The sequence below is a fragment of the Mus caroli genome, unplaced genomic scaffold (genome assembly GCF_978045245.1).
Source record: "Mus caroli unplaced genomic scaffold, Mus_caroli_1 scaffold_14, whole genome shotgun sequence".
NCBI classification, from domain to species: domain Eukaryota; kingdom Metazoa; phylum Chordata; class Mammalia; order Rodentia; family Muridae; genus Mus; species Mus caroli.
This window is the reverse complement of record NW_028227269.1, coordinates 20,172,722-20,200,267: the sequence shown is the minus strand read 5'-3', so window position 1 is coordinate 20,200,267 and position 27,546 is coordinate 20,172,722. Positions and strand designations below refer to the sequence as shown.

The 27,546-nt window shown below is 43.4% G+C and overlaps 1 protein-coding gene across 1 annotated transcript in view; it reads right to left on the bottom strand.

Annotated features, from left to right (window-relative positions):
• The window catches only part of LOC147001173 (arf-GAP with SH3 domain, ANK repeat and PH domain-containing protein 2-like), a 53,211-nt gene extending 30,219 nt beyond the window's left edge, over positions 1–22,992 (bottom strand). Inside the window, exons 1-3 of the mRNA XM_085830240.1 lie at positions 22,767–22,992; positions 5,069–5,195; positions 4,806–4,866 (exon numbers count right to left, since the gene is read on the bottom strand). Coding sequence (XP_085686366.1) covers positions 4,806–4,866; positions 5,069–5,195; positions 22,767–22,892 — 314 coding nt within the window. The 5' untranslated portion in view covers positions 22,893–22,992. The remainder of the gene's footprint in view (positions 1–4,805; positions 4,867–5,068; positions 5,196–22,766) is intronic.
• Positions 22,993–27,546: the final 4,554 nt, after the last annotated feature.

Genomic DNA, 27,546 nt, shown 5'->3' with positions numbered 1-27,546 from the left:
CACAGTCCAACACCAACACCACCCACAGCTGCAACAACAACAGCAACAAAATACAAGGAGTTAGCAATCACCATTTATTGACTCATTCAATAGAAATGTTTTGATTTGGGAGAAAATGTAGCTGTAAGTTGGCCCAGGACTTTAAGGTGTTTGTGTTTGAAAGCTATACAACTTTCTGTCTCAGGTTGGGTGTGGGCAGTGAGGTTTTGAAGATAAACTTCTGAGTATACTTTTGTGTCTCTCACTGATCAGTAGTGACTTAATTCCAATAAATTTTTTTTTCCTTTTTTTGTTTTCCCAGACAGGGTTTCTCTGTGTAGCCCTGGCTGTCCTGGAAAGCACTCTAGACTTGTTGGGCCTCAAATTAAAAAATCTGCCTGCATCTGCCTCCCAAGTGCTAGGATTAAAGGAGTGCACCACCACCACCCAGCCCAATAAATTCTTATCCTTTGCATTGTCCTGGGGTGTGAGTTGTGTTGAACCTGACTGGACCCAACAATGTAAAGGCTTTACCACACTGCTGACATTCATAGCATCCGTCTCCAGTATGAATAGTCTCATAAAAAGAAGAATATACATAAAAAGAAGCTCAATGAAAAAGTTCACCATACTAAATAGATTCACAATGTTTCTACCTAGTTCAAATTCTTCCATGATGAAGATGACTAGAAAATTGTGCAAAGGCTTTCCCATATTAAATATACTCAGAGGGTTTCTCCCTCAGCCTTTCATTGGTAGGAACAGATCTCATGACCAAACCAACTCTCAGAAAAGCAAACATTTAAATTGGGGTTTCTCTGACATGCAGTTTGTCTTGTGTATGCCTAAACAACTATGACATGCAAAGGTTTTACTACATTCATAACATTGACATGGGTTCTCACTTGTATGTGACCTTTTATGTCATTGTAGATGACCGTGAAATCATATGCTTTACAACACCAATTACCTTCCTAAGGTTTCTGTCTTCTATGTGTTCTTTGAAAATAATGGAGACTATAGAGTTGTAAAAAGTCTTTACCACATTGATTATAGAGACAATAACTTTGAGAATAGGCTTTATCACATTGATTACATTTCTAAGGTTTCTCTCCATTATGGGTTCTTTCATGATAATGGAGACAACTGTGACCTGCAAAGGCTTTACCACATTGATTACATTCATAGAGATTCTCTCCAGTATGGTTTGTTTTTTTTTTTTTTACATTTCAATCTTTTATTAGATATTTTCTTCATTTACATTTAAAAAGCTATCCTGAAAGTCCCCCTATACACTGCCCTACCCACCTACTCCCACTTCTGGGCCGTGGCATTCCCCTGTACTGGGGCTTAAAAAGTTTGCAAGACCAAGGGGCCTCTATTCCCAATGATGGCAGACTAGGCCATCTTCTGCTACTTATGCAGCTAGAGACATGAGCTCTGGGGGTATTGGTTAGTTTCTATTGTTGTTCTGCCTACAGGGATGTATACCCCTTCAGCTCATTGGGGACTTTCTCTAGCTCCTCCAATGACGGCCCTGTGTTCCATCCAATAGATGACTGTGAGCATCCACTTCTGTGTTTGCCAGGTATTGGAATAGCATCACAGGAAACAGCTTTATCAGGAAAGTATGTGTTCTTTTATGATATTGGAGATGACTGTGACCTGTAAAGGCTTTACCACATTGATAACATTCATAGGGCTTCTCTCCAGTACGTTTAGTTTTCTGACGTTGGAGATGACTGTGAGGTGCAAAGGCTTTACCAATTACGTTCTTAGGGTTTCTCTCCAGTATGTGTTCTCTTATGACATTGGAGATAACTGGGTCATGCAAAGGCTTTACCACATTGATTACATTCATAGGGTTTCTCTCCAGTATGTGTTCTTTCATGACGGTGGAGACCACTGTGACTTGTAAAGGCTTTACCACATTGATTACATTCATAGGGTTTCTCTCCAGTATGTGTTCTTTTATGACATTGGAGATGACTGTATTGTGAAAAGGCTTTACCACATTGATTACATTCATAGGGTTTCTCTCCAGTATGTGTTCTTTTATGACATTGGAGATAACTGTGACGTGCAAAGGTTTTACCACATTGATTACATTCATAGGGTTTCTCTCCAGTATGTGTTCTTTTATGACGTTGGAGAGTACTGAGTCGTGCAAAGGCTTTACCACATTGATTACATTCATAGGGTTTCTCTCCAGTATGTGTTCTTTTATGACATTGGAGATGACTGTGACTTGCAAATCCTTTACCACATTGATTACATTCATAGGGTTTCTCTCCAGTGTGTGTTCTTTTATGACATTGGAAACTACTGCGTAGTGCAAAGGCTTTACCACATTGAATACATTCATAGGGTTTCTCTCCAGTATGTGTTCTTTTATGAGATTGGAAATTACTGAGTTGTGCAAAGGCTTTACCACATTGATTACATGCATAGGGTTTCTCTCCAGTATGTGTTCTTTTATGACATTGGAAACTACTGCGTAGTGCAAAGGCTTTACCACATTGATTACATTCATAGGGTTTCTCTCCAGTATGTGTTCTTTTATGAGATTGGAGATTACTGAGGTGTGCAAAGGCTTTACCACATTGATAACATTCATAGGGTTTCTCTTCAGTATGTGTTCTTTTATGATATTGGAGACCACTGTGTCTTGTAAAAGCTTTACCACACTGATTACATTCATAGGGTTTCTCTCCAGTATGTGTTCTTTTATGACATTGGAGATCACTGTGACTTGTAAAAGCTTTACCACATTGATTACATTCATAGGGTTTCTCTCCAGTATGTGTTCTTTTATGACATTGGAGACTACTGAGTCGTGCAAAGGCTTTACCACATTGATTACATTCATAGGGTTTCTCTCCAGTATGTGTTCTTTTATGACATTGGAGATGACTGTGACGTGCAAATGCTTTACCACATTGATTACATTCATAGGGTTTCTCTCCAGTATGTGTTCTTTTATGACATTGGAGACCACCATGAGTTGTAAAAGCTTTACCACATTGATTACATTCATAGGGTTTCTCTCCAGTATGTGTTCTTTTATGACATTGGAGACTACTGAGTTGTGCAAAGGCTTTACCACATTGATTACATTCATAGGGTTTCTCTCCAGTATGTGTTCTTTTATGACATTGGAGATGACTGTGACGTGCAAATGCTTTCCCACATCGATTACATTCATAGGGTTTCTTTCTAGTATGTGTTCTTTTATGACATTGGAGATGATTGCATTTTTTAAAGGCTTGACCACATTGATGACATTCATAAGGCTTCTCTCCAGTATGGGTTCTTTTATGATATTGAAGATGACTGGGTGTTGGAAAGGCTTTACCACATTGGTTATGTTCATGTGTTTTCTCTACAATTTGTCTTCTTATAGGACATTGGAGATGACTGGGACATGAAAAGGCTTTAGAACGTTCATTACATTCATAGAGTTTCTCTCCACTATGATTACTTACATACCTGCAATGAAAATTGGTACATGTGATATGTTTACTACATTAATTTCCCTATTCAATCATTCCATCAAGATGAATAAACTTTACAAATTGGTCTAATGATAAAGATGGACCGGATCATCTGGTTTTGTCACTTTATATATGTTCATGGTGTTCTCCCTCATTATGGGTTGTTTTGCATCTTTCGAGATATCTGTGATGGTTATTACATGGCTAACATTTATAACATCCTTTTTATATGGGATATTTATATGGTGTATTTCATCTATATGAGGAAAATAGAACAACTCATAGCTTTGTAACAGGAATTGCTTTCATAATTTTTCCTGTAGCGTGAATTGTACCACATTTGAATGTGAACCAGGACAAACAAAAGAATTTACAAATTCCTACAACCCATAAAGATTTTCTACAGTGTGAGCTTTGGGAAGTTCCCAGTAAAATTAGAAAACCAATTCATAGCAAAGTTTTATCATATTCAGAATGTCTACCAAAGATAGAATATGACAATTTTCTCAAAGTTCTGGGATAGAAAGCGGTACATTACTTCTTTCAATATCCCTATGCTCAAATAGCTTTTATCCATTGGGACACATGATATATATATTAATAGAAGAGTAATAGATGAAAGGTTTCCACACTGCATTCACACTGTTTGACTTTTTGTTAATCATAGACGTGTAATATATGAATTAAGGTTTCTCCTATGACAACACTCTTGATTCTCATAAACTGTACCCTAAACAAATGATCAATTTCACTATAAGAATATGAGCATCACCAACTTTCCCATGGATATTTTGCTTATCGGAAGGTTTTGCATATATATTTATCACTATTCGATGTGCAATATCTAAGTCTTGTAAGTCTATACACATTGTCAGATCAGTATAGCTCTAATAGAGGTACAAATTGAATAAAGGTATCCCTTAAGGCAATGTTTTCTCGCCTTTTTTTTTTTAAAGGAATGCTTTGATAAATAAATCACATAACTACATCTAGGCAGTACATTTTTTTTTAAGAATAGTATTATTAGGGCTGGAGAGATGGCTCAGTGGTAAAGAGCACAGACTGCCCTTACGAGGGTCCTGAGTTCAAATCCCAGCAACCACATGGTGGCTCATAACCATCTGTAACAAAATTTGATGCCCTCTTCTGGAGTATCTGCGGACAGCTACAGTGTACTTATATATAATAAATAAATAAATATTGAAAAAATATTGTAATTATAGTTACACCTCAAGTATTGACATTTTACACTCCTGCTTTGATTTAGAGCTTCCATATCATAGTAAAATTTCCTTAGAGGCATAATTGCATAAGCTTTCACGTGAAAATTACCTTTCATTTCTTCTTGAACTTTGACAATGTCTTTCAATATGATGGTTTTCCCAAGTGTAGCCTAAAAGACAATACCAGAATAATGAATGATACAGTATTGGAAATAAGGCAAAATTCAAGGTACTGTGAATTTTCACATCACTGGACACTATTTATTCAGCTCAGTCTTCCTTGTTCTCAATTGTAATAGCAGAGCACCATCACTCACCAAGAGACATGTCTTCCCACTATTTTGAAAAGCAAAAGAAAATTCACAGTCATACCTATAACAGTGAGGTTCCAGTAGGTCTCCAGCATCACATCTTTGTAGAGACTCTTCTGGGAAGGATCCAGCAAATTCCACTCTTCCCCAGTGAAGTTCACATGCACATCATCATAAGTCACTGCATCCTAAAATATCCCATACATGTGTACATCACAAAGCATGGTACTGACATCATTGTAAATCAAATGTATGCTTCCTTGACCATATTCATATTCATATTACATATTCATGTAATTCTGGTGCTTCCTCCACTGACTTCCTGACACAGAAGTTATAACCTAAGTACTATAACATTTTAAAGGAAATTGAGTTGAAGGTTCACCTGTGTTGCTTATGATCATTTTAAATAAATAGGGTAAAGACTTTCGAGAGGAATTTCAATTGTGAGGGAGATGTAGGGTGAAACAGATCAACAGTACTGAGCACATATCCCCGAAATTGTAAGAAGAATCACTAACGAGAAAAATCATGGACAAGCAGGGTGTATTTGTTCATGTCTTTAATCCCAGAATCACGGGCAGGTATACGTCATTGAGGTGGATCCCTGTCTGTTCTATGTAACACATTCCAGGACAGCAAAGGTTACATATTAAGATCCTTACTCCACTGCAAAAAACAACCACGGAGACAAAAATGATAGAAAGAACTCAGTTGTTTACTACAGTTCCTACAAAGAAGTATACATTCCCTGCACTTATGTACTCATCAAGCAGAAACAGGAAGTGTACCGCTTTAAACTGCAACATTAGTAAAACTTTACTAGCAATCAAGGCACATTTAATGGACCAATGGACAGATGAAAATATTATTAATATAAGTGTTGAACATAAAAAGCAGCATAAGGCAGGAGAGAGCGATAACTCAGCCGAGGAAAGCTCTTGCTGGTCTTCCAGATAACAGTGTTCAATTACTAGCATTCACGTGACCCATGGCTTTATGAACAGGAGTTCTGAGTCCACCTTCCAACAACACTAAGGATGAGGCACACATGATATTCATATTCACGCACACAGGCAAAACACTCCTATTTATTTAAAAATTTCAAAACAAACACAAGAGTTTGGGAAAACATCAACACCCAGAATATAATGACTCTGAAACCTCAGGCAGTATTGATGTCATGAGCATATGCCATCCTAAGAAATAGACTATAATCTATGTGCCCACGGCGTACATAGGGGGCCCCAACCCCACTCAAAGGAGAAACAGAGGAGATTGGGAGGAGGGAGTCTGTGAGGGCAGGGACCTAGAGTAAGGACAGTGATCAGGGTGATAATGAATATCTAAATTATAGGATTTAAAAAAAAGGAAAGAAAGAAAAAGGAAAATTTTGAGTGTATATACACTTTCATCTCCCCAAGATGAATCTAGAAAGACTCCTGCACTGTTTAAACGTCTAAAGTCTCTGCTGACACTCAAAACAATATCTTGACAGCCACATCAGAAAGCAAAATTGCAAAATCAAACAGCAAGCTATATCTTTCCAACTTAAAATGGCACTGAATACCCCTTCCCATTCCAATCAATAGGAATGTGCACACAGGGAGAGAAGATTGGACAAAGGCAAGAGAAACAGAAGGGCAAACACCAAATCCTATAGCTTTGTCTCAAACACATTGGACTTCAATTCCTAAAGGCATAGATGGTGCTCTTCCTGTAACTTCTCATACATCTCTCAGTTTGGGTACTTCATCTCCCTGTAAGCACCTCTCCATGGCAGAATTCTCAATGCGTTAGTTTTCTCCACAACCTGTGGTCACAAAATGCAACTCAAGCATCAACCTCACCACTTACAAGCAAGGAACTCTCACAGAGTCTTCCCTGGGATCCTGACTCTGTCAAAAGATGGCTGGAGTGGTGCTAAACTGAAACCATAGAGAAAGAATCTATGACCATGGTATTTTCATCTTTCAGTTTCCAGAAGCAGCATGATATGGATGATCCTGTGAAGTTTTGCTTCTAAATTAACGGACCCTGCCTCACTTGGACCACATTTGCAGCAGGTTTTGTTTAAGGTTCCATCCTGGGATGAGGAAACACGTTGAATACTCCTTCCATTAATTTAAAACATAGCAAGCCAAAGGAAGTACTACACTCAGGGTACCTTCATAGGCACATACCCAAAAGGGCATTTGCTCCAATAAGTTCACAGCCACTTTATTTATAACAGTTAGAAACAGGAAAGAATGCAGATGTTCCTCAACTAAAATGTGGACACAAAAACCATGTTTCATTTACAAAATGGAGTGCTTCTCAGGTATGAAAAACAAGGACATCATGAATTTTGCAGAGAAATGGGTACAATTAGAAACTAATATCTGGAATGAGGTAACTCAGGCCCAAAAGGACATGAATGTACATACTCACTTCCAAGTGAATAATAACCATAAGTACAGGATACACACAATGCACTTCATAGACGGAAAGACAGTAAACAAGACATGGCACAAAAGAGCATGGTTGAATCTCACTGAATGGGGTATGAAAGAGACAGAAGAGGTAGATGGAAGGGAGAAACTGGATGAGACAGTAGTTAAGAAATAAGAAGGGGAGTGTTAGGAACAAGTGTGGTAAGAGACAAGGGCCAGAGAGCCAGGAAAATGAAATGAAATCAGCAGATGCTGGGAGAGAGGGGGGTTAGGGTGGGGGCATCTGTATAATGTGCCTGAGACTATGAATGGGAGGGCACAAATGCGGCTAGGGAGGTGATCTTTGCTTAGATATAAAGCATTGAATTATGGGCCATGAAGAGGTGACATCTTGCAGTCAGGCAGAACCACCAGTGAAGTGTTCACTACACCAAGAAAACCAAATACCTTTACTCCCAAAATTTGTTCTGTCTGCAAGTAAGGCAGGCACAAAGTTGAAACAGAGACTGAGGGAATGGCCAAACTATACCCTACCCTACTGGTAACCCATCACATGGGCAAGCACCAAGGCTGGCATTACTGAGGATAATTTGTTATACTTGTAGATAGTAGCTTAGCATCATTGCCCTCTGAGCGTCTCCATCCAGCATCTGACTGAAACATATGCAGAGACCCACAACCTAACATTGGACAGGGCTCAGGGAGTATTTTAAAAGAGTTGGGAAAAGAATTGACGGCCTCTGTAGGAATAGGAAGTCCATGAGAAGACCCTCAGAGTCAAATAACCCAGAACCTAGGAGACTCTCAGAGATGGAGCCACCAACCAACGAGCACACACAGACTGGGATGGAGGCCCCCACCATATATGTAGTGGATGTGCTGGTCAGTCTTCATGGGGTCCCCAACATCCAGAGCAGGGCATGTCCCTTAAGCTGTTCCTGACTGTGCAAACTGTTTCCCTAACTGGGATGCTTTGTCTGACCTCAGTGGGAAAGGATGTGTCTAACCCTGCAGAGACTTGACATGCCATAGTTCAGGGATACTAAAGTGGTTCCCACCATCCCTGGGGAGATAAAAGGGAGTCAGTAATGAGGGACTGTGGAAGGTGGAATGGGATGTGTGTAACAATTAGAATGTAAATTGAATAAAGAAATAGGGGAAGTCAGGTCTTGGTGGAGCAGGACTTTAATCCCAGCACTCAGGAGGCAGAGGCAGGGGGATTTCTGAGTTCGAGGACAGCCTGGTCTACAAAGTAAGTTCCTGAACAGCCAGGGAGACACAGAGAAACTCTGTCTCAGAGGAAAAAAAAAAAAAAAAAAGAAATAGGAAGATTGAACAAATAATTATCAGTTGCATAAAAATATACAAATCAGGCAATATTTTTGTTTGTTTGACCTACTCAACATCTCAGGGCATAAGCCAAGTACAAAAGTTTTCTAGTTTTCTTTTCTTTTTTTTTTTTTTTTTTTGGCCAAAATATCACAGAAATGACCTCTTCCTAAAGTTTTCAGTCTATTTTCCACTGAAATAGTATGACCTCAACTTCCTGTGGCTGCATTACTGTAAACGCTCCAATCTTCCAGATCCTATGGGAACAACCGATTAAGCTCCATATACAGCTTTCTATGACTTTTGCCATCTCAATTTCTGATATTTTCCATATTCCTTCAATAGAGAACAGAGATTCTGTCCAGCAGCAAAATCAGCTTTTGAAACAATTGTTGTTGTTGCTGTTGTTGTTGCTTTTGTTGTTATTGTTCTGCCTTGCAACTCTGCTGCTGTGATGGTTTCCTCTGAGCAGAAGCATCTCAGGTAATAAATGTTTGTTTTACATGGTTCTGTCAGATCACAGCACATCCTACTGCGAGCTCAGACTAGAAACTGAAGCTAGAAAATGAAGGCAAAATGGAGTACTACTCAGCTATTAAAAAGAATGAATTTATGAAATTCCTAGCCAAATGGATGGACCTGGAGGGCATCATCTTGAGTGAAGTAACACAATCACAAAAGAACTCACACAATATGTATTCATTGATAAGTGGATATTAGCCCAAAACTTAGGATACCCAAGATATAAGATACAATTTGATAAACGCATGAAACTCAAGAAGAATGAAGACCAAAGTGTGGACACTGTGCACCTTCTTAGAATTGGGAACAAAACACCTAGGGAAGGAGTTACAGAGACAAAGTTCGTAGCTGTGATGAAAGAATGGACCATTTAGAGACTGCTGTATCCAGGGATCCGTCCCATAATCAGCTTCTAAACGCTGACACCATTGCATACACTAGCAAGATTTTGCTGAAAGGACCCAAATATAGCTGTCTCTTGTGAGACGATGCCGGGGCCTAGCAAACACAGGAGTGGATGTTCACAGTCAGCTATTGGATGTATCACAGGGCTCCCAATGGAGAAGCTAGAGAAAGTACCCAAGGAGCTAAAGGGATCTGCAACCCTATTGTTGGAACAACATGATGTACTAACCAGAACCCTGGAGCTCTTGTCTCTAGCTGCATATGTATCGAAAATGGCCTAGTCGGCCATCACTGGAAAGAGAGGCCCATTGGACTTGCAAACTTTATATGCCCCAATATAGGGGAATGCCAGGGCCAAAAGAATGGGAATGGGTGGGTAGGGAAGTGGGGGGGCGCTATGGGGGACTTTTGGGATAGTATTGGAAATGTAATTGAGGAAAATATGTAATAAAAATATAAAAAAAAAAAAAAAAACTATAAAGCTCAAACCAAAACCCCAAACACACTTACTCAGCAAAGTTAATAACTAAAAGTCAGAAAATGTATTTTGCTCTGTCTCATGCCCACAATATATCACCAGATTACCAGATGTTTCTGTTTTTCTAGTCACAAAGAGCTAATATGGACAGTTTAAATAAATCCTAAATGTCAAGGTTAAAAAAAAAAAAAAAAAAAAAAAAAGAAAATGAAGGCAAAAATATTTGACAAACACTACTTCCTGCCTTGCTTTCTTGCTTGGTCACTCTCTCATGCTCTGTAGCCTCCCTCAGCCTTGAAGCAGGCTGAGCCAGACTTTCACCTTGCTGCCATTAAGAAGGAGATTACCTAGTGTCTTAGTCAGGGTTTCTATTCCTAAACAAACATCATGACCAAGAAGCAAGTTGGGGAGGAAAGGGTTTATTCGCCTTACACTTCAATACTGCTGTTCATCACCAAGGAAGTCAGGACTGGAACTCAAGCAGGTCAGAAAGCAGGAGCTGATACAGAGACCATGGAGGGATGTTCATTACTGGCTTGCCTCCCCTGGCTTGCTCAGCTTGCTCTCTTATAGAACCAAGACTACCAGCCCAGAGATGGTCCCACCCACAAAGGGGCCTTTCCCCCTTGATCACTAATGGAGAAAATGCCTTACAGTTGGATCTCATGGAGGCATTTCCTCAACTGAAGCTCCTTTCTCTGTGATAACTCCAGCTGGTCAAGTTGACACATAAAACCAGACAGTACACCTAGGGTAGAGACTTCTGACCTTGATGGCCCTATTTGCTCTTTTCCAATACTCTGCTTCGTGCTGAAAGGTCCTGGAGACTATCTGGAGACAAGCCCTATAGATCGCCTATGGGCTGGCTCCAGGCACAAAGAATGGGCTGGCAGATGATGGGCCTACCCTCTTTATAAGCAGGGACTCTCAGTAAACTTCAGAGGCTTTGAACAGAAAGGTTTGTCTTGGCCTCATTCTTTTGTTGCCCTCTGATCTCTTTCAGCCCCGGGCTGCCTTTCAGGGGAACCCAGTTCACATGGCCAGAGGCGGCTACAATGCTCACCTAGCTCTCTCATCCAACCCATGTCCACTTGCTTCCCAATATTGCCACCCTTCATGGAAGAGTCTTCCTATATCAATTATCAACACTATCTCTCAGAGACATAGAAACCAGCCATTCTGATGAGGGCACACCTGCAACTGAGGCTCCTTCAGATGACTGTAGCCTGAAATGTTGAGTTAAAACAACTATGACACAGAGACAATAATAAATGAGAGAGTTGTAAAATTCCAAAACCAATGATCTAACCATATCATTACAGGACCCCTGCCACCACATCAGGGAGTGGGAGTAGTGTCTGAGCCAGGATAAAATGGGAAGGGCTCCTGGCTCAGAGCATGGAAGGATATGGTGGAATGGGGAGAAGGGAAGCTGCACTGCCCTGTGGTGTGGTGTCCTTAACCCTGGATTCCCAGGCCAGGGAGACCAAAGAGGTGGCCAAACAGCTGGAAGGTGAATAGAGGAGTAGATTGCCCCACAGACCTGGAAATAAGACTGCTGGTCTAAGGAAGATATGCTAACTTTGCTGGAAGGGATGAAAAACAACCTCCTATATACTAACAGCTCCAAGTTCAAAACTACAGAGTCACATATAGACTGAGAACAGGGTTGTTTAGAAGGGGGCAAAATGAGTTCTTTGTCCTTTCCACCCTGTTTTGCAGGGTCTGATTTTACCCTGAATGTGGTCATAAAGAGCTCTCTGTCAGGGGCAATTTAATGGGTACAGGTCCTCTTGATAAGAGGGATTTAACCCAAGGTGGAAGGTGAGTAACTATATCAATTGGGATGGAAACAGTCTCATTTCCTCTCTCGGTTAGAGAATACTAAAGTGGCACACACATAATAGAGGGCCACGAGGGGGCGGTGAAGGCTAAGCAGCAGATTCCACCACTTGTACAGAGGAGAAAATGAAGACAGGATTGGCAGCTGTGAGCCATGGAGCAGGGTTCCAAGACTACTGTAACTTCCCAGAAATTAAGGCCAGGGGCACACAACCCCTGTTCCAGAGTCTGGAACATCTTCCTAGCCCTTTGTAGCTACGACTCGCCAGCATTTCCACTTCACTGGAGTTCCACATTCACTATGTTCATCTCACTCCACAAGTACTCAAGAAAAATAAAAAAACCAAGGTACACAGACACATTTCTGACAGACAGGTCACTGATGCAAAGAACAACAATGACACATCCTAACAGCGGTCTTTCAAGCGTTCCGATGGGAGTCCTGAGGGTCTTGGGGTTCCAGTCAAAGCATGAAGGTTTTATGCCTAACTTACAGAAACTGTAATGAACAGCACAGAGCCTATTGCAATGCAAACACACAGAGGCCTTTTTTATGACCTCAGTAACAAGGACTCTCAGCAGTCAAACTCCCATTAGGTACAAACTGAGAGATCAAGTCTAGAGGTTTTGAGTATTTATTGTAGTTACAACAAGAGTGGGGAGTTTGCATACAAATCAGCATTGTAATATTTTGAAAATTGTATGTCTGGCATAATGTGCAGGAACCAAGCAAGGGGGGCAAAAAAATCTGACAACCATGATGGGTAAGCTGTTTCTGTTTTTGGTTTCTATAGGAGGTCTTAGTTATCTCTATGTAGCTTAACCCTGCTGATGTACCTTAACTGGCTGTTGATAAGGGGATTTTGTCATGGGATTTTTGCTGGAATGTACAAATGTACATTCTCAAAAAGCAAACTGTTTGGGATTTACAAACTCATCTCTGTTGCTGAGCCCCTGATTATAGACAGAAACTCCTGGTTAACCACAACCATGCCTGTCTGTAGACTAGACTTTGTCCAAAGACCTACCTCACTCTCTGTTACTGCAGACCCTAATATCAGCTGCCCTTAACACTGGTAAAGAGTAGCAGTGGAAATATCCTCTCCTCCTGTGCAAGCCTCCTATAGATACCATAGACAATCCCCACCTGCCTATCCATTCCTGCCTCATCCCTGTGTCTCAGCCCCCACTTGGGCAGATACTCCCTATTCAACCACATTCCATGACTGAAAGGACACAAGGTAAGCTTCCATAGATCAACCTCATGATTGATTGATTTACCACAGGTTCAATTTTCCCAGTTGTTCCAACATTGTATTAAACACCATGGGCTGCTTGACCTCTCTTCTGACTACGGCTCCTTGTGGATTACTAAGATCTTCTGTTCCTGCCTGTCGCTTCTCCCAGATTTTAATATCACAAAGCATCCCCTGTTGACCATACCTACAAAATAGGTCAGTAAAATAGGAAACTGTCAGTGAACACTCTCTTCAAATCCATGTATCAAACAGTAACCCAGGAACAAAACTCCCACCCAAAAAGACAAACCCAGAGGCCAGTACCTAGGTCAATAATCACCCAAACAGAGATGGCTACACACCAGCATAGCAACATAGAGAGTAACAGCCAGGAACAATTGCAACCAAGAAATCCAAGCTATCCCATCACAGCAGGTCTGAGAAATTAAAGCATGCAACAGATAAAGTGCAAAAGAGGTTGTTTGGGGGAAGGGAGAGGAGTGAGAACCTGGGGAAGGGATAGAAGTACACAAGAGGACCTGCAGACAGACACACAGACAGGGAGGAGAAAGAGAGCCATGAGGGGAGAGATGACAGAGAGTGTGCATGTGCAGAGAACAGAGACAGGGAACAAAAATAGAGAGCTGCTATAGCTGGTGGCTGATGTATATAAAGCACGCCTGACAACTGACACAGGGGATGGAGGCAGGAAATGACATAAGGAGTTGCTAAGTCCCTAAGAGCAGGACATGAGATTACCTGACAACTACAGAGGCAAGGTTCACCCACAGAACAGGAAAGGAAGACAGAATCTCATGGATTCAAAACGAAGAGAAAAAATTGATATTTCAGTTAAAAAAATGTGGATTCTAAAAGTTTCGTGGCAATAAACAACTGGGACTTCTGCAAAGTATGTGAAGGCGAAAATTACAAACGATTGGAATAGAAGAATATCAGCTCAGAGGTCTATCATTTTCCAATAAAACCACAAAAAAATTCTGAAATTATTAAAGTCCCTTTCCCAAATAATAATAAACTCACTAAACATGTGATGCAAAAAATATGAAAAACTGCAACAGAACAAAAATTAACAAAACCTAAACAAAACAAAAACAAGTATAATGTATGAAATCAGACCTATTAGAATTTTACCTGTTTTCGTAATGTATAAATAAAGACAAAGGGGTTTGGACATGTGTGCTACAGACTCAAAGAAACCACCCTTGTTTTCACAAGCCAGCCTAACTAAGGTCCAAAGGATTTGGGAAATGATAGGGAAGTTATTAGAGGTCACCCCTGATGGAGCAAGTGAGAAGCAACACGAGAGACCTCACAGGTGCTCACATATGGCTTATACTTCCCATCCAGCCTCAGAGAGGACTCACCACCCCAGCTTCCACTGCTCAGCACCACCCTGCCCCTACCCTCTGTGAGCAGTAACCCTGTGCTCACCATGCCTGGAATTCAGAGCTTCCCTGAGGTCCTCTCACAGCACCCAACAGCAGAGCTCAGAGCAGGACACAGAGAACCATTCAAGCCTGCACAGCCACAGTGAACTTGGGGAAAGGCACCTGGAAGATCCCGCCTCCTTGTCTGACTGGCAGGTCTGCTTGTGGAGATCTTGATTGGCCAGTGGGCCTCACCCTTCCTCATGGTTAAAGTGTGCTTCATGTCCAGGGCCACACCTTTTCCAGATCTCAGGTGTGGTTTGCACTACATTAGCATTTGAGCCAGTCCCCAAGAGGACTCTCACCCCTCCCAGCCCCTGAGGGAGAACTCAACATTCATGTGGGACATTGGGCTATGCACAGACAGGTTGGTCTCCAGTTGACCAGAGGTCTGAATCCGGGAGGGTGATAATTCACTTACTTGACAAGGAAGGCATCAATTCCCTCATGCTTCTGGAACTCAGGCTCCTGCCTAAGTTACCGTCCCCCACCCCCACCCCAGCCACCACAGGAGAAGCCTGGCTAAAAGTCAGGTAGGCAATATCCCAAGCTTCTGACCTTCAGGCTAAACTCTCCCCAGTTACCTAGCAACAGTAAAACCCATAAAAAGGGCTGTTCAGCCCCTCCTATCTCTCTTGCTCTCACTCCTTCTATCTCTTACCTCTCACTTCTTGCACTCCTCTCTCCTCTTTCCTTTCTCTTTGTCTTCTCCTCTCCTCTCCTCTCTCCCTCTTACTCTCTTTCTATCTAGCCTTCCCACTTCTAGCCTTCTAGGGGGGACTCTCTCTCTCTCTTCTACCTTCTCTCTTTCTCCCTGCCTTTCTATAATAAAGCTCTAAAACCAGAGAATGTCTCCATTCATCAAGGCCCACTGCGCTTGGAGGATGGGATAGGCTTTCTCATAATGAGCCGTTTCTACTCTCCAGATGGAAGGCCTTCATGTGCTCCAGTCAAGATCCACTGTGCTCACTCTCACAGGTGTGGGAACCTCTCATCCCTCATCCCTCTCTCTCATAACCCCAGGGCTTTAGGAAAGTAGTCCCGGGGCTCCCAGGTTGGACTGCCCCTTGTTCAGACCCAAAGAGGGGGGCCAAAGGCTTAGATGCCCACCCGGGGCTGAGCAGAGAGTGTATGGCAGCTCTCCCACATCTCTGTCCAGAGCATAGGTGGAACTCTGGCAGGGAGTGGGCCTTCCCACCCTTTCCTTTCTTGCCCAGGGCCCCCTTTTAGTTCCCAACACATTCCAGCTCAGGCTAGTCAGCTGCCTGCTCCTGTTCTCTGTGAGCAATGATCCTGCATTACCAGGACCTGACTTCAGACCTTGCCTGAGCTTGCCTCACATCACTTGCCTTCTTCTTCCTGAAATCCAGGGGAAGAGCATGCATAGCCCATTACCCAAGGTGCAGTGGGGTTATCAATCTGAGTGGGAAGGTACCCAGGCAATGAACATTAAAGAGGGATTTTAGGAAACAAGAGTTTTGTTTGTGGCTCAGTTCTGGGCTCAGGGAGACTGCAGCTCCCTTTCCCAGATGATAGGTACCAACCAACCCTGGGAGGAAAGCCAGAAATGTAAGGGAAACACTGTTGAGCCTTCTTGGTAGCCAGCACATCGCCATCAGTGGCAAAGTAGAGAAAAGCCACAGTTGTATTAGGACAGGTTCTCTAGATAAACATATCTCAAGTCAGAATGAATTTCTCTGTGGATATAGAAAGGAAATGTAATAGAATGTCTCTCTAATGTCTAATATAGAAAGGTTCTTGGCCAAGGGAACTTAGAAAAATCAAGGGCGGGTTATCTCATGTTGCAGGTTATTACAGCTGATATTCACTATGTACCAGAATTCTGAAGAAATAAGTACTTTCCAATGCCAATTTTAAAAATCAAACTAGCAAATCACCTTTTCTAAAATACAAAAATAGGGCAAGTATAAAAAATGAAAGAACAACCCTGTTCATTGTCTTTTATGTATGTAGGATGCCAAAAGAATCTATTGCCTAGATTAAAGGTGGATCTGATGATCTCAAAAGATCAAGATTAAGAAATGGTTTCTCACTTCAAAAGGTATACTGAAGACATTTCCCTCATAGTAAGCAGGGTTAGACTTAGGGCTAGCCTATTAGAGGGTTAGGGTAAGGATTAGGGTTCTTAGTGTTAGGGTTTTTAGAGGCAAGGCAATGGTCAGGAAGCAGGGGTGAGCTGGACTGGAAGGTTTATTATTTATTTGTTAGTAATTTATTCTTTGACAATTTCATATGTGCACACAGTATATCTTGATTGTTTCTATCTCTCATTCCTACCTCTACCTACATCCTCTCTGACACTTGCACCTTCATGTCTCCATTGTGTCTTCTTTTTCCTCCTAGTTCCCCCATTTCTCCTCCCTCTCCATCCCCTCCTCCTCCTCCTCTTCTTCTTCTTCTCTTCTTCATCCTCCTCCTCCTTCTCCTTCTTCATCACCATCACCATCGTTACTAAGGTCACTTAGTGCTGCCTGATGGAATATTACTCAATATCTGTTAGGCTGGATCTTGTGCATATAAATGGAATGGCACTGCCCAGGGTGCAATGGTCACATTATATCCAGAAAGCAAGTGTTTTACCAAATGTGTCCTCTGATGCTCTTTGTACCCCCTCTTCTGCCATGTTCCTGTGGGCATTAGTTTTGGAGACTTTTTCTTTGATCTGAGAAGAATGGATCCTGATGATTAGGACAGCCCTAGGTGGAAGGTCTGTCCCTAACAGTTACCTTAATTGGCATGGTTTAGCTTGTGCCCCTCTAAGAAGCAGCAGCCACCACACACAGATCTCCTGGCCTGGAAGACCCAGCCTCAGTCCATTCACTATGTGGCCTTTATGTACACAACCCAGATGGTTTTCTGGAACCCACAGCCCTAAGGGACCAGGTGTATTATTAGACAACTCACTCCGTGGCAGTGAAGGCCTCTCCTCAGTAAATGCCTCTAGAGGCTATGGAGGCAGCTCAGTTGGTAGAATGTTTGCCTGGCATTCAAGAGGCCCAGGGTTTGATCCCTGGCACCACATAAAACAAACATGATAACACATGCTGTAATTGCAGCCTTCGAAGGTGGAGGCAGAGGCAGGAGGATCTGAAATCCAAAGTTATATTTGGTACATAGAGTTCAAGGCAACCCTGAAGCCCTGACTAAAAAGTAAAACAAGAAAAGAAAAGCCTCTAAAAAAGGGCCTCTAATGCCTCCCCAGGGGTTAGCACTTGATATCTCTGGAGTTGTCAGTCTTGGCTCCTCTAAGTCGACAACAATGGAAGCTGGCCTGCAGAGACTCAATGGACACCAGCTTGCACTAAGGAAACGCACCCCAGTACAGTGAAAGGAATTGAAGAACCAACCAGAGTGGTCAGAACTCCTGTTTTGTCAACTGCTGAAACCCAGAGTCACATGACTCCATGGTGCCTATATGACCTCTCTCAAAAAGGAATAATCTTAAATAAGCCCATTTAATGCTTTCTTACTTTACAATTACTTTTCTTTATTTTTTGAAATTGTAATATAATCTCATCGTTTCTATTCTCAAAACCAACCCGCATATCCCTGCTTCCTCTTTAAAATTCATAACCTCTCTTTTCCTTTGTTATTTTATACATATATGTATATTCCCTAAACATGTAAACACAGCCTGCACAATCTGTATAATATTATTTATATGTCTGGCTTCGGTGCTGACCATTTGGTATTAGGCAACTAACTGGCAAAAGCACATTTTCTTAACATAGAATTAAAGCTCATAAAAATGCTAGTTATAGCCAGGTGTGGTGGTGCATGCCTTTAATCCCAGCACTCAGGAGGCAGAGGCAGCTGGATTCCTGGGTTCGGGGCCAGACTGGTCTATTAAGTGAGTTCCAGGACACCCAGGGCTATACAGAGAAAACCTGTCTCGAAACCCACCCCCCAAAAAAACCCCAAAACCAAAAACAAACAAACAAACAAAAAACAAAAACAAAAAGAAAAAAGACTGTTTTCAATACAAGTCCTCCAGCCAGCCAATCTTCACAGTAGACCTGGTCTCTACCACTAAGGCATGCTGGACAGTGCCACTTTTACCTTGGGGATGATAGGAGACCCAGGCTTCAAGTACCAGTGGAACTACTGGGCGGAGCCTGGGCCCATGAACAGCATCCCCTGAGAGTCTGTACAGTCCAAATGTTCATTCTCCTTTTGCAGTTAGAACAGCAAAGCGATTTCCAAGGTAACCAAGGACAATAGAATAAGAGAGTCATAGTCCTGGAAGGAAGGAGATTAAATTTTAATACTTAAGAGTCAATATCAAATTTATTTTTAAAACTACATCAACACCAAATAAGCAGAGTAGGAATGAATGGAGCTATGAAGAAGCCCTAACAAACAACAGGAGTGTCCCAAGAATGCACACAATGTTTCTCTATTTCCAGAGTATTTTGTAGTAACCAGAGGCTCAAATAAACTAAGAAACAAAAATCAAAGCTGGGAAGAAAATCAAAGCTGGGAAGAGGGTGGGGGTGGCGCAGCTCAGTTTTCAGATTTATGCCACAACTACTTATTTTCTCCCTTATTTCCAAAGCACAAAGCTGACACCAGTTGCGCTCTGCACTTTGCAGACTGTGCAAAGTAAGTCACCCAGAGAAAGTCAACACAAAGTAAAAAGTTTCAAACCAGTTACACTCTCACTTGTTACCAAGACAATAAGCTCCTTAGAGAGAATGCATGGGGGCTGGGACGAGAGCTTAGGGGGTCAGGTGCTTGCTACACAAGCTTGTGAACCTGCATGGGGATCCCCAGGATTCATGGGAAGCAGAGACAGGCTGTGGGGAACTTACTCAGCAAAGCATTGCAAGGTCAGCCTCTGTGCTAGGTCAGCACAGGAGCCAACACACACACACACACACACACACACACACACACACACACACACACTCTCTCTCACAGTCACACACAGGCACACCTAGGGGGAGGGACAACAATTTCCATTTATATGCACACCTTCATCCATTCATCCATTTTCTTCTCCCCTGCTCCATTCTCATTCCAGGGTCTATACAGTAACTACAGTGAAATCTGGTAAAGCAGCTACCATTTACTAAGTCTACTGGGTACTGTACCAGAACCTTCAGAAATAGACATGATTATCTAGACTGTGAACTGGACTGAAAACTGTAAAAGAGTGTGTGGGTGGGGAGGGTCTCATCCCAATTCATACAACTGGAAAGTGATGGAGCCTGACTTGGAGGTGGCTGATCTAGCTATGGGCAGTTTTGAGAATGCACCATCACTAAGCATTAGAAAAAGCCATGCAGTTTGAGAAAGCAGCATCCAGTCAAGTTTAAACTCCACTTGCTGTGTCTATAACCTGAACTGATCTCCTAGCCTCAAATTCCTCATCTGCACATCACGGATAGAGATTAAACACAACAGTTTGATACCTGTAATACAGGTCAGGCACTGACTGAATTACTGATATTCTAGCTAAAGGTGTGTAAGTCAAGAAAGCCTATTTCAGGGGCTGGTGAGATGGCTCAGTGGGTAAGAGCACCCAACTGCTCTTCTGAAGGTTTGAAGTTCAAATCCCAGCAACCACATGGTGGCTCACAACCATCCTTAATGAGATCTGACTCCCTCTTTTGGAGTGTCTGAGGACAACTACAGTATACTTACATATAATAAAAATAAATAAATCTTTAAAATAAAAAAGAAAGAAAGCCTATTTCAATCAGAAAATGACAACAGCTAGACATATTCTCCATTGGGAGCAATCAGGTTTGCCAAACTTAATCAGATAAGTTTACTAATTCCATAACTCATTTAAGTAGAAGGCCAGGGACTTATTTTTTTAGTTGTATTTCTATGAAATGCGTAGCTTTTTGTATGTCACAAAACCTACCCTAATGTCTCATCCGACCATAAAAAGACATTTGCTTAAAGTCTAAGTATTGTAAACATGGTGTGTTATTACACTAGACAGAGAACAACTTTTTGTTTTGGAAGTAAACATTAAATAATGTAGGAGGAGAAAGAAAGCATTATTTTAAGTAATCCACACTGAGTCCTTTCACCCTTCGAATCAGTTCATACACACTATTATCTTAGAGTGGATGCTGGCCTCACTTAAAATGAGATGAGCCTGCAAGGAGTTCAGTTTTTCCCTGTTTCCAACTCAAATCCATTTTCTGCTTTGGAGGCTGAGTGAAGCCAGCCTGCTATTTGATAGAAAGACCAAATCCAGTCTCTCTTTAATCTACTCAGTAACTGAGCTCTTGGGTAATCTCCTGCACTGCATGGAAAAGCAGCTTTGGGTTCATCCAAAATAAACTAAAATTAATCAGAGAGAGGCCATGCCAACTTTAATTGCAACTCCTATTTGCCAGGCTTTCCAACATCTGCCAGTATTACTGATACCTAACTGATTCAATACAATGAGAGAAGCGTCCTGACTTTATAAACATGGGCTGTCTTTTAAGGACATCACACACAAGTGTCCTTTCCACAGAGGGAATCCTACCTTTTTTGGATGTAATCATTTTCATAAGCATTAATGATGTATTTTCAAAACACTGTGACTATCTTCCTAGTGCTTTTCAAGGCCCTCGTGGGGGAGGGGCTCACATCCCCCTCATCCCCCACCTGCCTCATTAAAGGCATCAGTGGCACCTAAAGGCCAGGCTGACAAAAGTGGACTAAAGCAATCTGCTCTCACTGAATTTGCTACAAAAGATTTACAAGCAGATCCTTTGGAAGAGAGGTGAGAGAAAAGAAAGGGGGGGGGGAGGATGAAGGAGAAGAACGGATACCCTAGCTCACTTCCAAGAGCAGGATGCTGAACCTAGTATTTTTCATTGAGTCTAGTCCTGACTGTGTAGGTCTACAAAGACAAATATTTTACACGAAAGAATAATAGTCTAGTCCCCCACCCAACTCCCCGCCCAGCCAAAGCCTAATAGTGAATGCTTTGTTCAACCAACAGGAAAGGATGTAATGACATAGCTTAATTTAAAAGCTCTCCGAACACCAACCTCTGGCAAGAGTATTTTAAAATATGTACCTTGATCTTAAAATTCTGAGCAAAAGAAATGTAGTCATCGGTTCACTACTGCTACACATGTGTGTCTCGTTCTCCAGCTACCTTTTGTGAGTCTAGCTGGACGAACAAAGCCTACAGAACCGAAAACACGAAACTCTAAATTCTGTTGGGGAGGTAAAGAAAATGATGTAAGTGAGGCTTTCCCAAGCTGTGGACAGCCGTGGTCTCTGGACTCACACAGCCTCTTCTAATCCTGCTTCAATTTTCAAACCAAATTGCTTCCTTCTCGCAGTCCCTCTTCCCCAGGATCTGGAGAGCTCGCGGCTTAGCCACTCAATACAATGACTATGCAGGCCCTTTCCAGGTTAAGGGCACAGGAGCTGATCATACTGTCAACAGGCACCACACAGGTAGCCCAGAAGCGGCCACCAAAAAACTTTTGGACCTCAAAGAAACCATTCTCCACATCCCTCTACAGCGCTGCTCTGTGGCAAGTAGTGGGCACTGCCAGGCCTCCCAAGATGGGATGGGCACCCGTGCCTAAGCAGCTTGGGGTCCCTGGAACTGCTCTACATGTTGGCTCAGAAGCCACAGCTGCTCCCGCCGGGCTACTTCCGGAACAAGTTGGAGAGGTCCGCGCAGAGAGACCTATCACTCCGGGGCCGCAGAGCTCGCAGGGGTCCCCGGCTCGCAGCCGCCACGCAGTATGCAGCCAAAGTTGACCTTTCCGAGGATGGGAGCAAAGGACCTGAAACCCTGCGCTGGAAATGGGAACAGACAGGAGCGTTCCCAAAAAAAGGCCCAAGGTGGTCAAGCAGCCTCTCCCTAGAGCAGGGAACAAAGGGCTTCTGTGTCGGGCACTGCTGGCCCGGCTGCGTCCGGCTTTGGGGGACCAGAAACTTTTCCCGGGTGTGGGCGCAGGCGGAGGGCACTGGGTATCGGTCACCAGGCGCGGAAGCCTACCGGGTGCCCAGGACGCAGCGCGATCCCCGCGACCCTAGCCTCCCGCCCGGCGCGGGCTACGCTACCGCTCACCTCCTCGATGGCCACCACGGTGTTCCTGCACTGGGCCGTGCGCGTGGTGAAGCTAGAGGCCGTGGGCGCCTTGTAGTCCTCAAGGGTCTCGGCCACGAATTCCGACACAGAGATCTGGTCCGGCATCGCCAGGGCGCCGGGGCGTGGACTGCGGCAGCCTCAGTCGCCCAGGGCGCGGGCTCCGACCCCGCCGCCGCTTGGGGACTTGAACAAAGGGAAGCGCGGGCGCGGAAGTCGCCGCGGGGCGCGGGAGCCTCCGCGGGACGCCCGGTGGCAGCAGGGGCGCGCGCAGCCCGCCGCTCTGCCCGCTGTGCTCCAGGAGCTGCAGCTACCGAGTCCTCTGCAAAGGAGCCCAGCAGCTGGCGCGCACCGTTAGCGGGAACCACGCGCCACCAAGCCTCTGTCCGTGACGCCTCCAGCGGAAAGGGGAGGGCCCGGCTGGGGAGGGCGCGGAGGCCCGCCCGGCGGGGCGGGGCCCAGACCTGGCCGCCAATCGGGGCGCCCGCCGCTACCGAGCCGCCAGGAAGCTGAGGCCTCAGCAAGGAGGGCTATGTGCGCTCAGGGCCTGTCAGTGGCTGTGGGCTGCTGGGTTGCATCTGCCTTCGGGTAGTGCTGGCGTTCGAGGGCGCGCCCTCTCCTGAGCTGCGGTGCCCGCCTCCCACCCCGCACCTGCCATGACCTCTAGCAACATTGCCCAGAGGGCGTGGAGTGGAACCGGGGATACTGGCTTCCGGGCTGGAAGGGAGCCCACCCTTTTACTCCCCAATCCCACCCTTGGGCTCAGGACCCCCTGAATTCCCCACCAGAACCTCAGGGAAGGGCCAGTGAGACAGTGTGGGTAGCTCGCCCCCTACAGGACAGTGAAATCCTCCAGGGCACTTTAGCGGGACAAGATGTAGGGACAGTTTGGGATGCAATGATGGGGACCATGTTCTGTCTGTGTGCCTTCTCACAGCCTTAAGAAGCCAGGGGTAAAGGCAGGTATTTTGCATAGGGAGTTGACCATGGTACAAGCCGAATGGGAATTCAAACCCATGACCTTCGACTTGGAAGAATACTCCAACCCCTAGTAAGCATCCTGTTCCCTAAGCTTGTACAATTAGGGACACTCCCAGTTACTTGATGACAGTTTTAGGGTGCTAGGCCAGGCTTCACCCTGAGAACATCATAGAATGTACTGATGTGGGGTGGGAAGTGGGGAATACCCAAGAGAACCAGAGGTAGAGCATGGTGGGGGGGGGGCGCATATTATGCCTGATGGTTCTCAGAGAGTACTCCAACCCACAGCTGACTGATCACAGACAAAACTGGGCCAATAAAAATCATCTGAATTAGGACATTTTCGTCTATATCTCATTCAGAAATTCTCAGCTGTATTTTAAAAACCCAGAGGTTCTGAAGACACTAGTCAAAAATCACACCATCTAACTCCCCGAGGCAAGAGGCAGTTACTGCTGCTGCCAACAACACAGCCTAGAGAAACTTTACAAAAAACTTTTGTGTGTCTGAAAAGGAGGGAATGTGAGGGACATTGTAAACCCAACATGGGAAATAAAAGTGGTCTCCTGCTGCCATAGGACAGTAGACCAATCAATCTTTTTAAGGCTCCCATGTACAAATCTGCTGTATGAGGTAGCAGCTGAGGTTAGACATTATGTATGGCTTCTGGTATTTTACCAGCACTGCCTGTGAATAAGTTCAGCCTTCAAAAATAGCTGTGCCAGTGGGTAGCTTTTATTCCAGCACAAGGCAATAAACTGAAATCCCAAAACTCTGCCACTCTCTGCCACTTTCCACCATTGTGAACATCCTTCCATTTAGTGTCTCAGGGACACACCTATCTCAGCATGTATAACTCGAGGGTATTGTGTTATAGTACAGGCTCTCCTGCACGAAGCAATTTTCTGATCCCTCTGCCTCTTTTCCCACCTATAAGTCCTTTTGTTTTTCTCTGAAATTGAAGGATATTCCCTGTGACTTTTCAAGGTTTTGTTTTTGGAGACCTGGTCTCTGTGATGCCTTGGGAAGTTAAAAGAAAGTAGTGTTTTTCCTTGACATAATATAGTACCAGTCAAACTAATCAATGTGTCTAACACACACACACAGACACATAGACACCCAGACACACAGACACACATATACAGAGACACACAGAGAGACACACACAGACACAGACACACACACACAGAGACATACACACATACAAACACAGGGACACACACATACACACACAGACACAGAGAGACACAGACACACACACATACACAGAGAAACACACACAGAGACACACATAAAGGGATACACACGCAAAAACATACACACACAGACACACACAGACACAGAGAGACACAGACACACACATACACAGAGAAACACACACAGAGACACACACAAAGGGATACACACACACAGACACACTCACACAGACATGAACATAATTTAAAGTTTAAATGTTGAACAGGAATCAAGAGAACACTACCCACTCCTTTGTATGTGGTGCTGAGGATTGAATCCAAGGCCTTGAACCTATAGGCAAGTGCTCGAACACAGAGTTACTACCTCAGCCCTCATTTACATATTTTTAATGCATCCAGAAAAGAAGATGCTGATATTACCATTAGAGACACGGACACCACTAAGTTTATTTTAAAAAATACCTGAAATAATCTATTTTTAAAAATAATTCTTGTTGGGCATGGTGTCACATCCCTTTAACCCCAGCAGTCAGGAGTCAGAGACAGGTTGGTCTCTATGGGTTTAAGGACAGCCAAGTTTACGAAGTGAGTTTCAGGATAGCCAGGGTTCTATACAGAGAAACCCTGACTCAAAAAAGATATAATAATTCTCAAGGATAAAATTGTCCTAAAACTGAATTGAGGCAATATAAAATTTCACTTATCCCATCCCATACAAACATTTATGTTTTGCTATAAAATATAAATGCCTTTGATCATACAGTATTCTTTTAGACCTCACTAGGGGCTGGTTCAAAATACATACCATGTAAAACTATGTAAGTTTTAAAGTCTGAGAAATTATGAATCCATATATATTTGAGCCTATATTTTTCATATAAAAGACTATAGTCCTATTTTTTTTTTACCTTGTGTGTACTGGTCTGTTTCTGTTGCTCTAATATACCTGAGGTTGAAATTTTTGAAGAAGAGGAGGTTAGCTAGGATGTTGCCAAAATGGTACATTGTTACTGCTGGTCTGGAGTATATGGAGCCCGTGGGTTCAACAGCGAGGGGAGGGGGGAGAGGGGAGGAAGTTAGCTAGTGGTTTTGGAAGCTGCCCTGGTTAGTTTTGTCAACTGGACACAAACCTAGATATAACTGGAAGGAGAATCTCAGTCAAGGAATTGTTTCCATCAGATTGGGATTCAGATATGTCTGTATGACATTTTCATGATTATTAATTGATGTAGATGGCCCAGTCCACTGTGGGTGGCACAATTCCTAGGCAGGTGAGCCTGGCCTGTGTAAGAAAGAGGCTAAGTAGATCAAGGAAGGCAAGCCAGTAAGCACCATTCCTCCACAGTCTCTGCTTCAGCTCCTGACTCCAGTTCCTGCCTTGGCTTTCCTGAATGATGGTCTATAACCTGTAGCCCAGTGAAACCCTTTCCTTCCTCGAGTTCGTTTTAATCAGTGTTTTATCACAGCACAGAAAACAAACTAGGACAGAGGTGTACAGTCTAAGATCAAGCAGCCCCTTCCATGTAGCTTCACGTAGGTGGTAACATAATGTTGACATCATTTACTTGTAAGATTGATCACGGGCTGGAAGCCAGAAAAACAGACATCAAACTCCCTACTTTAGAACTCGCTTTAATGAGAACTAATGGAGGCAGATTTCTGAGTTCGAGGCCAGCTTGGTCTACAAAGTGAGCTCCAGGACAGCCAGAGCTATAAAGAGAAACCCTGTCTCAAAAACAAAACAAAAAAAAAAAAAAAAAAAAAAACAAAAAAACAAAGAGAGAGAGAGAGAGAGAGAGAGAGAGAGAGAGAGAGAACTAATGGAGGTTCCCAAGAAAACTCCCTTAATTGCTTCCAAGGATAGTACCCTCAGTGCCCTAACTCCTCCTAGTCCCCATCTGAGCCCCACCATGACACCAAGGCCAAGGCAGGACAAATTGGTGCCGAAACCTGGGAATGAACCAGGGACCTTTAGATATTTGTCCTGTGCTATTCCAGTCCCGCAGGAACGCACACAGAACACAAGTCAAGACCTTTCGTGGTTACACTTTATTTATAATCGTGAGGTAGAACAAAGAAGGATAGAAACGTGTTGCTATATATACCCACAGGTGTGACGTGTTAATACTACTGGCGGTTCCACCCACAGTCTCAAATGTCCCAGGGGATGGACTAGTGACTTGGCAGGCATTTGCTCAGGCACATGCGCACAATGGAGCTTAGCGCCATCTAGTGACAGCACGTATTATCACGGCTTCCTACAAATTCCGTCTTTTGCTTCCACATCACTGTTCCTTATTAAAGGAAGTAGGGGCAGGAACTCAGGGCAGGTACTAAAGCAAAGGCCAGTGAGAAGGGCTACTTACTGGCTTGTTCCTCATGAGTTGCTTGGCCTGCTTATACATTCCAGGACCACGTGCCCAGAGGTGCCCAAATGGGTAGGGCCTAACCCTAATAGTAACTAATTAAGAAAATGTCCTACAGTCTTGCCTATAGGTCAGTTTTGTGGAGGCATTTCTTAAAAATTATGGTTCACTCTTCCAGCTTGTGTCAAGTTCATATACGAAAAGAGATAGATGAATAAG